Source organism: Haliaeetus leucocephalus, unplaced genomic scaffold (genome assembly GCF_000737465.1).
Source record: "Haliaeetus leucocephalus isolate CR32 unplaced genomic scaffold, Haliaeetus_leucocephalus-4.0 Scaffold545, whole genome shotgun sequence".
Lineage (NCBI taxonomy): Eukaryota > Metazoa > Chordata > Aves > Accipitriformes > Accipitridae > Haliaeetus > Haliaeetus leucocephalus.
The window spans coordinates 2,178,581-2,193,830 of record NW_010972981.1 but is presented as its reverse complement, the minus strand read 5'-3'; the positions used below and the strand labels follow the sequence as shown (position 1 = coordinate 2,193,830).

The 15,250-nt window shown below is 41.3% G+C and overlaps 1 protein-coding gene across 3 annotated transcripts in view; it reads left to right on the top strand.

Annotated features, from left to right (window-relative positions):
- The window catches only part of LDB2 (LIM domain binding 2), a 221,149-nt gene that overhangs the window by 157,213 nt on the left and 48,686 nt on the right, over positions 1-15,250 (top strand). For all 3 annotated transcript variants that reach the window (XM_010576830.1, XM_010576829.1, XM_010576831.1), the window contains exon 3: positions 10,541-10,713. In XM_010576830.1, the coding sequence (XP_010575132.1) occupies positions 10,541-10,713 (173 nt within the window). The remainder of the gene's footprint in view (positions 1-10,540; positions 10,714-15,250) is intronic.

The window sequence follows — 15,250 nt, the reverse complement described above, 5'->3', positions numbered from 1 at the left end:
TGTTTAGTATTCTGCTAGGTCAGATGAAGTCAAGGGTCAGGGGTGTGCTTGATGTAATACAACTGGATGGTTTGCCTGGTTTTTGTCTGTTCCTTTTGGTGTCCTGTCATTTGAATTTTATGTTTTTGCCTTTATTTCTTGAGACGACTTTTCTGGGTATCATTTTCTGTGCTGTGTTGGTCCTTTGTGCCGGTACAGATTGCATTTGTTCATCTAAAAAGCCTGTCCTGCACAATTTCCATCATTTTTACGGTCTTACATTTTGTCATTTTCTGCTTGAGTTTGGTTGTGGTTTGTTATGTTTTGACAGTGGTTTGTCATACAGCTGTGAATAACCTCTTTGGCTTGCCTTTAAAACTTTCTTCTTTGCAGTTGTTGAACAAAGTTAGCTGAAATACTCCTTCTTCAAACAGAATGATTAGCACAGACAGAAGTGTGAGTGGCTGTATACTGCAACCAGGCAAACCATTTGTTCCAGCTTTATTCGCATTCAGAGTGCAGATTTTTATGCAAATATAAATATTCTCTTCGCTAAAATATTTGTGTACAGATCTTTGCTAGGGAGTGATGGTTTTGATTTATAAGATGTGGAAGTTTTAAAGCTGGAGCGTCCTCATCTAAGGTATGTCTTTTATATGTGGAAAAGGAATATGGGTAACCCCCTCAAACACTTTACCCCTCCAGCCTAAAAAATCAGCTTAGACCATAGGCTTTCTCAGAAATGTGCCTGCTGTGACAAATTCTGAATTTTTCAATGTGGCTAAGGGTCTGGCCTGCTCTGTGCTACTAGAAACCTAATTCAGTTGTTTAAACAACAAGTTGTATGGGCTCTGAGTTTTCATTTTATGATCGGTTAGCAGACTCCCTGAGTTCTTAGGGGGTTGACACTGGATACAGAGCGAAAACATAAAGCTGGAAGCTGGTACAGAAATGTGCAGGGCTGGTGCTCTGCTCTTTGTGCTTGAATTTGAGGTGCTGGTTGTAAAACCTGCAGGAAAGGAGCTGAGAGTTCAAGTGACTGTCAGCCAGCAATGTGCCATTGCAGCAAAGAAGCCAACAGCCTCCTGGGCTGCATTAGGGAGACTCTGAGGGAGGTGATCTTTCCCTCGGTGCTGGTGAGACACATCTGGAGTAGGATACTCAGTTTGGGCTCACCATTTAGAAGAAAAACATGGAAGTACTGGAGAGAGTCCAGAGAAGAGCCATGAATATGATTAAGGGCTTGGAGGGTCTGTCATACAAGGAGAGGCTGAGAGAGCTGAGGCTGTGCAGCCTGGAGAAGGGGCATCTTATCAATGCGTGTAAATATATGATGGGGACAGAGTAAAGAAGACAGAGCCAGACTCTTCTCAGTGTTTCCCAGTGAAATGCAAGAGGCACTGGGCACAATGTAAAGCACAGAAAATTCCATTTAAACATAAGAAAAAGCATTTTCCTTGAAGGATGGTCAAACACTGGCACAGGTTACCCAGGAAGGTCGTGAAGGCTCCATCCCTGGATATATTCAAAACCCAGCTGGACACAGTCCTAGGCAACCCACTGCAGGTGACCCTGCTCTGAGTGGGGGGTTGGACCAGACGATCCCCAGGGGTGTCCTCCAAGCCCAGCTGCAATCCTGTCAAAGGGGTCTCGGACTTGCTTTCCACATCCCCTGGTCCCCACGGTCTCAGCCTGAGGCTGAAATACTTGAGATCTGAAGACTGAATTTTGTAGTGAGCAATTCTTTAAAGACTGGTAGTGTGCTGCTAGTATAATAAGGAAAGCATTGGTAGGAAATTTTATTGTAATAGGTAGGCTGGCTGAGCCTTAATGAAAAACTATGCTGATGCAGTTTAGCTTTGTACTGAGACATACAGAGCTTTTTAGTTGTTTTCTGACTGTTTTTTACCAAAATGATTTATAGTAAAATACTGTCTCTCTTCAGAGAGATGATGGATTTAAGACTGAGTTGCAGATTATATGTCTATGGAAATAAGGGTCATAAGTTGTGGTGAGTTAAGCTGAGGTCTCATTGTCCTGAAGTTTCTGTTACTTGTTCTTGACTCAAGTGTGTTTTAGAGGATTGAAGTGCTAGTTACAGACTTTTGAGAAAAGGAAATACACTGTCAACTGAATCAAAATTATGCAGGCAAATCCTCACCAGGGTAAAATGTTGTTAGAAAATACTTACTGGAGAAAAGGCAGAGTCATACCTAACACAATGATTGAATTACATAGGATAGAAGGAACTGGAGAGGCAAACCTAGACATTTACAATTTTATAAGCTTTAGTGTTTTGGGTTATAGCTTTTAACTGTAGGCAATATTATTGACATAAAATAAATAAGATATTGCAGATACCATGGAAGTACCATGGATCAAAACAAAAACACCCCAAAACATTGGATTCCGGATGTGGGAAGGATTCAAGTCACTCAGTCACAGTGCTGAATCCATGTTACTCATCCCACTTTGCAGTTTTGCTACAAAATTGTGAACAAAGGCAAAATGGTTGGAAACCTTCTATTTCCCCAGTTTCCATAAAGTGCTAAGTAGATCATGAAAGAAAAAACCAAAATTGTAAGGACAGAGGAAGAATGTATGTACGGCTAATTTTACTCCTCAAAAAGCTGTGCTTTATTAGCAATATGGAGGTAGAACTTCCACTGTCTTCCAAACTTCATGGAGTTTAAAATCTATAATGTCTGTAGATTATACAGATGTTTTCTGAATGTTTAAACACAATGTAGTATATTACTAGTATACTACTATTAATAGTATACTAGTATAGTGTAATATATTATTACTACTGTTGTAATAGATTTTAAATAATATATTTAATTTTACTTAGTATTTAATTTGTATAAAAACCTAGAAATTTCCTGTAAGTGGAAATTAATCATACATTATAATTTTTATTCTATAAGTAGTCTGAATGATAGGAGCCCAATCTTACCCACTAGATAGGGAGAAAAAAAGGAGAGATCTGTGTGTGCCAGATTCTGCCTTGGATACATGTGGGTGGTTTAATCAACATGTCCCAGACATCTCTGAGACAGAATTTGGACTTATTAGACTGTCTTTTCACTGCCTTTCGTGCCATACTATCAAATCTGACAGTAGCTTTTCCTGGGAATTGACAGATTCATGTTGTATGGGTTTGAATCCACTCACCAGATAAGGTCTTAGGAAGGTGGAGGGGCATTCCCATGAGCAGCCTGCCTTGCAGCAATTCCAGAGAGCAGGTGACAGTACTGGAAACTGGAGCTTTACTGTTGTCCAGCTTCATGGAGGGATCCCTCCCTCCACATCCCAGCCAGATGGACTGTGTCTGGGAGGGAACACACCTGACATGCTATTTCACTGGGACAAATTTGGGCAAGTAGAAATATAGGCAGAATAACATGAATGACATCACTACGTAACTCCATGAAGTTTTGCTTTGTGTGTACTGACTTGTTTATTTCAGTTACAAAACATATGTAAATGAACATGCCAAGCTCTAGCCCACGCAGATGTCAATTAGCCGTGCCCAGAGATGTCAATTAACAATTAACAGAAAGCTCAGGCTTTCTTCTGCAGTGCTCAGGAAAGCTCATTTGCAATCAATGGGAAGTCCTCTCCCGGCTTCCCTAGCCCTTACATCTGGCCGAGGGAGAGTTAGGCAGAGCATCTCCGTTTAATTACTGAGATCCAACTGTGACAATCTCTCAAGCAAGGGACTTTCATGGTCTGTCCAGAGCTTTACAGGATGGCTCAACTTTTTGTGTTGGGAGCCAAAAAAACCCACAGCCCCAACCAGTGGAGTTCCTCGAGCCTGTCTATAGCATGTGGATGAGATAATCAGCTGCAGGCTGCACCAGAGCTTCCAGAGAGAGCTCCTTTAAGCTATAGGCACAGGGTGTTTTTTTCATTCTGTTGCTGATTCTGTGGAATGTTTAAAAGCTTTTTATATTTCATGTTTTTATTTGTGTCTGGTTTATTACTTATTTTGTATCCTAGCTCTAATTGAAGACATAGGACTTGACAGGATTCAGGGCTGCAAAAACCAGCCTGGAAGCAATAAACCCAGTATTTTTATTTCACTGATTAACACTTCCATTGTTTCACTTCTATACCAACTTAGCATTTATCTTACATGGTGTGTATGTATATGCAAAATCCAAGCTTCTGCCCCTGAGAGCATCTACTGTAAAGGCAACTCATGAGCAGTTCAGTGAGCAAGGAGGGGTTTGCTCTCAAGCCCTGCTTCTGCAGAGAGGCCGTGAACCTTCCTTCTGTAGAGAGGGCACTGAGATTTTGACAGCCTATCTTTGGGACACAAAGGGAGGAAGTGTTCTTCTATTCCTAGCCCACAAATAATACCAGTTTCCTGTGAACTAGAAAAACATGTTTACTTTCTATTTTATTCAAATCTTCCTTGGGAGAAAAACCCCAAACCAACAGTACCATCACCACCACATGGTGTGCAGTGGTACCACAATTATATTACACACTATTTTTTTAACTGGCTTTCTGCCCATAGCTAGTCTGAGGCTTGCAAAAACCCTGAACTTCACAAGTTACGGCCATTCCCACCTAGAGATCATTGGACTTTTTGGCTCAATTTGGGATGGAAAAATAATTTTAGACTGAAACATATTCCTGAGAGAATAAAGTATTTTACACTCAGGCAAACATATTTAAAAGGGGAAATAAATGAAAGGACAGCATGAAAATAATGATTCCTAGGATCGGGATGACAGAAGGGCACCCTAATCATTATCGTTGCATGCCCAGGCCAAAAAGTGGGAGTGTGACCCAAATGCATCCCTCCCTGAGAGGCAGGCCTTGAGCCATTTAATATGTCAGATGGTTTCATTCTTCTCTTTAGAATTGCCCAGGAACGATACTTAAGAAATTATATATAATATAACTGTTACTGACCTATAAAGCTTCTTGCCTATGTTCATAGATTGAATTAATTGATTTCTGGACCACTCATGTTTGGGGGAGTGTCACAAATCTACCTGTCTTATTTCAATTCTAAAATTATATTTAGGTCTCTGATCTACTGGAAAGGTATACAAAATCACATGTAGCCAAGCTGTTACACCCCTGAATAGGCTAAAGGTACGTCATTCCAGCAGATGACAGCATTATATTTTGTGCAAAATAGTCACTTCAGATATGCCTTTCTTATAGACATTTTCATATAAATAACTATTACCTGTTGCTAAATCCAGCTGATCTTTGTCAGTTTGCTTTGCTATCTGGGGATTTGCTAGCACAAATGAAGCAAACGTTAAGGGGCAGTGCCGCTTCTCATGGGAAATAGTACCTCCTCAGATACTCAGCTAGGGATGAAGGATGCTGCCCAGGACAAAATGATAATTTAAAGCAGCATTCCAGTGATCTGGAATTAATGCCTGAATGCTGAGGGGCAGGTGAATTTTCCTTCTATTATATCCAGTATCTTACAATGCAGGGTGTCACATTTCACACTGTAAAAGTCTTTTGTGGGTAATGTCACTGTAAAAGCCTGTTAGTATTTGTATAGATGCAGGTATGAACCTACGTCTGCTTTCCTAAGCCTGAGTATTGGGCTCAGAGCCTCAGCATCTGCAGTCATGGCTATTCTAATGTATTCTTGCAGGCAGATGATATAGCATCTATTATTAATATTGTTTGATAAGTCCCATGAAAAGGCCTTCTTTCTACTTATTTATAATTTTGACAAACTTGACCCAATAAAGCTGAAATTGTTTTTGCTTTTAGCTAGCTCTTTTTTATTTCAGCCAAAAAGGATTTCTTCTTTCCCCCAAAATGGAAAAATATTGTTTTGTCCGTGTTACAAAAGTCTTGCAGCTTTTTTTTAAATGCCCAAGAATCTGTATGCTCTGGAGTAGGGTTGCTCACCTTTGCAGCAGGGGTTTCCCCTTTTGTCCTCTTTGTGGAAATCTGACTGAATTTAGGAAATTTATAAATCTTTGGGGAAAAGAAGCACCCATTCTCAAGTACTCAGTGCAGGCTTTAGTAGAATTTGACAGCTAAAGTTTCCAAGGACTCCATTTCCCAGGAACATAGTAAGGCTTCTCATAGGAGCCCAGTGGGGCTATCCACATGCCAGCTGCAGAGGGTAACTAGACGTGTTGCAGCTCAGGGCTGTGTTGAGTCGTGGACACTTCCACTGCAAAGCCCACAGGGAAGGCTCAGCTGGTGCTGCACACAAGAGCAGGAAGCCCGTCCTTCTCCTGCACTGCCGGCGGACGCGCCCAGGATCCAGGTGGCCCCGCGAAGGAAGAAACTTGACCCAAAAGTGGAGGAAAGAAGAGGGAAGAGGAGGAAAAAAGAAAGAGCAGGATAAAAAACAGGACAAGATGACATGGATGTGAGAGGGGGAGAGAAATAGTAACTGGGAGGTGAAAGGAGAAGATGGAGGATGATTAGGTAAGGGAGAGTTGGAAGTCAGTGAGAAAAACACAGGGAATGGGGAGATGTTTGGCTGGGAGGGTGGGGTGGGGGCACAGAGGGAAGAAGTCCTCTTGCCTGGTCCCTGGCTGGATGAGAAGCTGAAGGAAGGAAGGAGAGATGGGGTTCGTTTGGAGAAAGAATCTACTGTTAGGAGGAGGCAGAGTGGGGAAAAGGGCAGAGAAAGAATCTTGGGGGAAAAAAACCACAAAATCAAGGGCTTAGACTGCTGTGGCAGGGAGCTTGGGGCAAGGAGCTGCGGCAGCCTGGCTGGGTAGGAGGGGCACTGAGAAAGTGTGTGTGAAGCTGGCATTTTGGGGGGAGTGGAGGAGAACAAGGAGACTGAGACTAGATAGCTGCTTAAGTAAGCAGAATGAGGAAGTCGGGTGCATTTGGGAAGGGTTAATGAGCCTCTTTAAACAAGAGAAAAAGGGACAGCATGCAAGGAGGGGGAGAGAAGACAGGGAGATACTGGGAGATCAGCCGTGAACTTGGAAGATAACTGATGCAAAGCAACCAACCATAAAGTGAGAAAATAGAGGATTGGACCATGGGGGTAGGTGAGCAAAGAGACTGGAGAAAGAATAAAGAGCAACAGTTGGATAGGAGTCAGGACTGGAAGGAAATCTGGTTGCAGGCAACATCACGAGGCTGTAGGCAGAAAGCCTTGCAGTAGCCGGGCAAGGATTCCCCTGAGAAACTGGAAAGAAAATCTGCCTGGCAGCCCAACCCCAAAGCAGAGGTGCTCTCAGGGTGCTCTCAGGACCCTGACACCAGGAAAGGAAACTACAAGAGCCTCCCTGTACTCAAACTGCTACTGCAAACGCTTGCTCTCGGAGCTCCTGTGGCAAAGATCTGGCTCGGAGGGTGGCCCTATGATGCTCCTTTTGGGAAGTGTGGTGTGGGAGGGAGGAGCCCTACAAAACCAGGCAGAGATACATTCTTAAAAGTGTATTCTGTGGACTAATGGCCAAACTCTGAAACATGAAGGAATTCCAATGGCAGTAGCACGTAAAGCTTCGTTCAGCCCTGTTGGTGCGATTAGATATTACACCATAGGCTATTTAGACTATACATTCCGTTATTGTCTGTGACTGCCTCTGGGGAACTGCAAACCCAAGACAAAGCCAGCGTACAGCTTGCTCTGTGCTCTGCAAGTTGTGAGTTCACTTTACTGGTGCAAGGATGGCTAAACTACATCCTGAAGTGGTCACAGGTATCAAGTTGTCCCATGCTTCTGCCTTCACGTTACTTGGAGTCCTCCTAGGAAGCAGCCTTCAGCTGACTCTGGCAGAAGATACGTGGTGTTGCTAAAATCCCATTGAGATATACAGTGGCAGACACAGGTGGTGTGCGTACATCCACACCTAAGTGTGTCCATCTACTGCAAGAAGGGAAGGAAAAGCACTTTTGACACACTCATATTCCTATGCCCAGGAAAGGATTGTATATACGCATGCAGCAGAGCTGGGGGTGCGCACACATACGTACTTGAATACTCATATACACAATTATGGTTTGGAGGAGAAAAAATCAAGGAAAAGTCCTTTGCACTTAAAATGCACAAAGTTTGTGATGATCCCTAGACTTTATAAGAGCTGTTCCACAGCCTTTTGTTGTTCTTGGAAACACCATCTCTTGCACAAATAAGCTTTGTTACCGCTGTAGAGAGTTTCATGTTTATCCTAGAAATGAAATGATCTTTTTAAGCCATTGAGTGCTTCGGGAAGAGAACCAAAACCTTGAACCTGCTTCAGTCTTCTGTGGCAAGGCAACATGGTGAGCTGAGGACAGGTCTGCTTATTAATACAGGTTTCCATTAAAGTTCCTTCTGGAGCTGAATATTAGCTATAATAATTTATGCTGGACATTTGCATTAGCTATTTTCAATTTTACAGACAGACGGGGTCTGCATGTGCATCTGTCATTGAAAATCAGGTTCGATGGGGCATATCCTTGTGTGCACCTCTACTCCTCCTCATCCTTTGGTTCCTCACTTTGTTGTTCACAATAGCATATCCCTGTGGCAAACATAGGTAATACTTATTAGGAAAAGTAATAAGAATAAGGTATTTAATGTATCTCTAACCTTCTTTAATGTGTTGTAGCTGTGAATACAAGGCAAAAAGTAACGCCATATGACCATGCTACTTTGGGAACGGTCTATGCAGTTAAAATAGTTTCTAGATATTTATGCAGTGCATAAGTCACGTGAATAGAAGTTATCACAATCAGTAGGAATGCTGGATTTTCATATCACACATTTGCTGCTTAGGATGATTAGCAGGAAATTTAATTTGCACTAATTAGCCTTAGGGGAGCAAGAAATTAACTTGATGGGTAAATTTCACGTTTTACTATATACCATACCAACATGGAGAAATTTGAGTTAAAGCCTGAGTTGAGTCCTATGCTGATACGCTGGACTTTAGTTTTTCTAAATTAAATTAAATGACTGTGGAAAATTAATATATGCATGGTGAGTGGGTGGGTTTTTTCAGGAGCTAGAGTCATAGAATAGTCTTTCAACATATTCATTGAATTGTCAGCCACTTCCAGAGAGTGTGTTATATTTTTGTACATTAAATTACATTAATATCTAATATTACAGCAAAAGCTTTAACAAGTCCTAATTTTCTATATTTGTATATTTTCATTGTATAATGTGCGTTATGACTGCACATGCAATATTGCACATTGTAATGTACAGAGCAGAAACAGTTTTCACAGAACTGTGAAAACGCCATACTTTTTAATTTACAACACCCACTTGCAAATACATTTTTAGGGTCAGGAGCCTTTGTTCGTATGCTGGCAAAATAATTTTTTTAGAAATTACTCTCAAAAGTATACAGCAAATGAGGGAGGCATGAGTCACCACATAGTCCTAATAGACAAATAAGAATTAGGAACTAATGAACTCTAATTTTGCCTGTTGATGGTGACTTTTCTATCTCATTCTTCCAAAACACAGTTTAGATCTCTTGGTTTTTCCCTCTGTAAAATGGAGGCAATTTTTATGTATCCACCACTTAGAATTACTGTGGATTGATTAATGCATGCAAAGCAATGAGTCACTTGGTATGGAAGTATCGGTCTATTATAAACTGAAGTGTTCTGTCATACCAGGCTTGTGGTTGCATCCAAAATTATCTGTAAAAACAGAGATGGAAAACATCGGTTGCATATGAGATAATTGCCTTTGATGTCAGTGCTTCTGCTAGTTTGTGCATCTGAAGTACACTCAGAAGCTCACTATTACTATTACATATTTGGAATTAGACCTTGTAGTACTTACCAGAAACTGCTATTGAAGTGAGAGGTGTGACTTCAGTGAGTGTTTTGCCCAAGTAAGTATTGCAGAATTGGGTACCTTGAGTTCATAGTTTGGGGTTTAAGTGATGCATATAAGCTAGTTCAGGTGTCTGCTCAGACTTTCTAGCCTATGACATAAATAATTCTGGTCTAAAAAGAGATCTCAGATAGACCTGTGTGTAGTCATGTATTGTGTAACATATATCGTATTGCATTCTCAGGTCCTTCTTCAATCCCCAAGACCCTGATTTCTCGGCAGCAGCCCTCCTATTCAATCAAGAGTGTGTGCGCATGTGTATGTGTTTGTGTGGGTGGGTATATAAAAATATACATGTGCCCCCACACAGACCAACATATATGTGTACACAACTCCCCTATATAAATGTGCTTTGCCTTTTTGGGTGTACGAGTATATTTCTGTAAATGCTCACCACTTGTATTTATACATTTATGAGTAATATCCAACTTTCAGTCATAATTGACACCATGTGGCTTTCTGTATAATAATTACTTTGGGACAAAAAACCTTGCAGATGGTTTCAAGAGTGACTCTAACTCGCCATCAATGTAAAAAGATTAAATAAGATGAGCCCACTCCCTCTGAATGGAGTAAGCCATTTTCATTGATTTCAATGGGAGCAGGCGCAACATTTCTACAGCAGAGAACATGTATTATATTCGTTAAATGAAAGTTTGATTTCATTGCACTTAAAATTATTCATGTTCTGTTAGCAAATGGTTTGAGATTTTATAACCTAGAGCATTTGCTGAATTCTGCTTTGTATTTTCCTCACAGCAATTGGAAGGACCCTCATTCCTCGTTATTTTAGCACTGTCTTTGAAGGAGGTGTAACAGACCTGTATTACATTCTCAAGCACTCAAAAGAGTCATACCACAACTCATCCATCACAGTGGACTGTGATCAATGCACCATGGTCACTCAGCATGGAAAACCCATGTTTACCAAGGTAACAGGGAAGACTCAATAAAGCATGTTGTTGGTTTCTCTTTTTCTTTTTCGGTGTGTATAAGGGTGAAAAATATTGGCTGTTGCATTTTTCTGGTAGACTGAGATTATTTCTAATACTGAAAACCCTTGAAGCCATTTAATTACTATTTTCTATATTCATTACGTGACTGGAAAATTCTGTGGGCATCCTCTGCAATTCTCCCAGAAAGATTGCAAGAGAAGCACATAATGCCAGGTTGCCAGAATCATCAGTTGTATGTGAATTAAATTCAACCTGTCCATCTCCTTTTCTCTGGGCTTGATTTTAAAGCAACAATGAGATTTTACATTGCTGGTACCTACCATTTGGGATGGTATGCATTACATTTGATACTTGCCCAGTCCAAGGACTATAAATCTCTAGGAAAATAGTGATTTAATACAGTAGGATGCTGGTCCACAGGGCAGTGAAGTCAATGGAAGGAGTCAATTGATTTAAACATGCTCTGGACCAGGCAGTTAGTGAATATTCAATATTTGTAATTGATAGTGAATTATCTTCATGAATTGGCCACTTCTAGTCCTGTAATTAAACTGAGTGCCATATATTTATAAAAAACAGTACCAAAAAGGTGGAAAATACAAATTAAAACAAAAATTTTCTTATGTTAAAAAAATCAGTAAACTCATTTTCAAAATGGAAATGTCCCCTTTCATAAATTAACAGGAAATGATGATTTTCCATCTTGTACCTGTTCACCTGCATGAATTTTAACCTTTGCATGGAGAAAAGCACAAAGGGAGAAGGGGCAGCAGGAGGAGATAACTCATCCATGTTGCCCTGCCCTTGCCCTGCCCTGCAGGACAGTGGAGGTTTTAGAGCCAAAAAAGGCACCGGCTGTTGACAGCATTATGACCAGGGCCCGCAAGGCCTATACTGTTTTAGCACATATGCGAGTCCCATCCCTTCGTAGGATCTTCCCTGCCACCTTCGTGGCTCTTGGAGTGGGGCTCAAAGAAGAGGGAGAGGAGGCCCCTGGTGTGTGGAGCACTGGCCAGCTGGGAGGTGTGTGTTTAATGGTGTCGTCGTTCCAGCTCTCCCACTCCAGCCCCCTGTGACTTACGTAGACGCAAACAGAGAACAAGAGGGATGCAAAGAGACCGGATATTCCTAGGTACCGCTCTTTGCCACCTCAGTGCTCACGAGGAGTTGTGCATGCTGGCCATGTGCAGGGGATGCGATGAGGGTATTCAGTAGCTGCTTCTCTGCGGAGTTCCCTAAAGCGATTTCTGTGTCATTTCCCTTTGTGCTAGCTTTAATGCAATAGCAAATAAAAGGGAGGGTTTTTTGGAATCAGAAAATACAACACGCTTTTCTCAGTTCAGTTAGTGTATTTGACTTATCATGGCAGCACATTACAGCGTTGTTGCTTTGGAAAGGAGGCTAGTATCCAGCAAGTCGCAGCAGACTAGCCGCAGGGACCGGGCTGGGCGCACGCCTCGAGTGCGGGGGACCACAGCCGCCTCCCCTAGCACCATCCTCTTGTGCGCAGTGAGCCTCTCCGTCTGCTGCAGCCCTGGCAGCGCACGGCCTGCTTCAGCCCTGATGTTTCCGTGGCAGATTCCGATAGAAACCTCTGTATCCCAGTAAAAAAGTTCAGGTGGGGATGTGATTTGGATTCTAGGAGAAAAATTCGGGGGGGTTAATGGCTGTAGGTTTAAAATATGACTGTGTTAGTAAGAGCAAATTTGAAATAAACCGGTAGTTGCTGGAATAAGGGAGAAGAGAATATATCACTCTCTCAGAAACAGGTTAGAGCCGAATGTTGTCTCAGCTGTGCGTGTGTAACTTCTAGCAGAGATCCTGAGGGCAGAGATCTTGTACCCAAAGGTAAACGCCTACTGTCACAGCATCGGTGGTGGAACAAAGCAGACCTCCCGTATAAAGCAGCGCTCCAATAGACTGCGTAGCTCCTTAGATCGTGTCTGAATTTGACCCAGTGAAACTACCACAGAGGGGGTTTTCATGCAAAAATATTTGTTAATAGCTCTTTCAGTTTCCAGACAACTTCTAAGCTGCAAATTCACTAACTTCTAATAGAATGGGCTGAAACAGTTCTCATCATGTATTGAACCAGGAATCCACAGCTGCATTTTATTCATTTCAACATTTTAGAGCAACTCACTGCATACTGCAGTATTGGATGAATATATGAAATGGCATTTCCAATTTTTTTTTTAAACAAATATGGCTAGAACATGCCTAACAATAAGAATATGAATAGTCCAGCTTCTCTTTGGAGGGCAAGAGGTCCTTGTAAAGTGTCACACAAAATTGTTTTATCAAGGTATAAATAAATACTATAAAGAATTTAATACAGAAGTTCAATGGCATGAATTAAATGTGGTAAGAGAAGAGACTGAAGCCCTGACTACCATCTTTGTTTACCTGGCAGATGCTTCATTTTTTTCTCCAGGTAAAGGAAAGCTTTAGGAGTCCTCCTAAGTCTCTGTTTTCACTGTGGTCACCAACACTCCAACTTTATGTGTGGGCAAACTGTTTTTGTGCAGTTAGCAATGTTTATATTTCCCAATAGATTGGCAGAGGCGAGCTTTGCCTTCACCACGAGAGCAGTGATCACCCCGTGTTTGAACCGTTCTCTTCCTGCGCCCAGCAGTGGGGCCACCAGCTGGATTTTATAGGCGAAGCCCGTGAAACTCAGTGATTTTAATCCTTACTAACAGTCTCAGGCATTTCCCACATTTGTATGAGCTTTAGGTTTCTTTGCAAGCAACAACTCACGCTTGAGAAATGGTAGTTAATAAAAGGGGAAGACTTCTAAAAGATGCCCAGTGTTAGGAGAGTGAGACTCTGCGCAATAAGGCACAGGACCAAAGTTGGTTTTCATAGGTGCAAGCAGTTAAATTTCCTACAATTAATAAGTGCAGTGAAGGGGTTAAAAACCTATTGGTTAGTTTGAGAAATGTTCTTTTTTAGTTTTTTCCTGGCCTAGTCTAGAGCAACCACGTGATATACTGAATGCCTGCCAGCCTCTTTCTTGTTGATCCTCCGGAGACCATCTGTGCTGGGGGCATTGATTAGAGTGTGTCTGCTGGGATTACATCTTTTCTGTTGCCATGCCAACTAATCAGCTGATTTTGGTTACCACAGAAACAAAATGTCAGAGCTCACAGTACGGTAACATGAATTCAGCACAACAGAAAATGTTTTCTTAATTGGAGACCCTTTTGATTTTTTGGATTCTATGTAAAAGGCAGCTTTAGGAAAAAAAAAAGAAAAAAAGACCCATTTAAAATAAGAACTGCACCAATTTTATTGATTAAAAGCAATGCGTAAAATTCTGCTCTATATAAGGAAATTAAATTCCTTTATAAGATGTATAAATTTTTACCACTGTGATATGAGGAATGTGTTTCAGTTTTTCTATTAAAATTTGTTAATGCCAGTGCATAAAATCAATCTGTTAAGAGCTGTGAGGTTTTGAGCTTAGGAGAAGAAACATTTGAGAAGCCACAGGTATTATTATAAAAAAATACTTTAAACCTGAAGTATTTTCATGTTAACTAGCCAGTAATCAGGATCTTTGGCCTCAACACTGTAACATTAATTTAAAAGGTTTTTCTTCTTGTTTGAATCCTTATGTGTGTGCATGTGTACCCCTGTGTAATTTCTCATCATAGTGCAAGTGGTGTGAAAAATCAGAATCAAGGTCAAATGACAAAATAAGCCACATTAAAAATTTGAAGGCATCACAAAGGTGTGTTGAAAAGGGCAGATGAGAACCTGTTGCAAGATTCTCCTTCATAGGTCTGCAGTAATTTGTCTATATAGTATGCCTGTTAAAATTACCTGTGTGTTTTTGCAGAAACAGCCGGGAGGAAAAACTATGATGATGTTAAGTGAATTGTTAACCAGAAAAGCCACACATTGCCCAAGTGGGAGCTAGCCAAGTCTGAGTTGTAAAAAGGCTCAGCAGACTCAACTGAATCTAGGATGGCTAGTTGTTCGATCACATATTAGTTCTATTAAAGTTGCAGAAACTCTTTCTTTTGAAAGCTGTTACACCCTTTTTCCACAATATCTCTGTACCCTGCACTTGCAAGTTTACTTTGAACAGCAGTTGTAAGTCTAAACATCCAATTTAAAAAAAAAATCAATGACAGATGTAGTTAATTTTCAGATCAGGCATCATTTACAGTACTTCATGGTACTCCTAGTCAAGATACCATTCTGAGCGTATATTTTGCACCTTAAAGAAGACCACAGCACAGCGGGTTTTCCACATAAAGTTGTGGACAGTTGTTTAAAAGTCCCCAGTAATTCATTTTATTTTTCATTTCCAGGTAGTACCCACTTGCTGCATTTATTCCTCCCATCTTTCCTCTCCTTTCCTAGGGAAGACCCCTCACAAAGCTGTATGAGCCACTTTCTGTGGAAGCAGCTCCACTGTCCATGACTGCAACCTCTCCTCTGTTCCCCTGGCTCTCAAACCTGCCGTAGCAATGCAGCTCATGCAGCCCGACGGCAGACACCC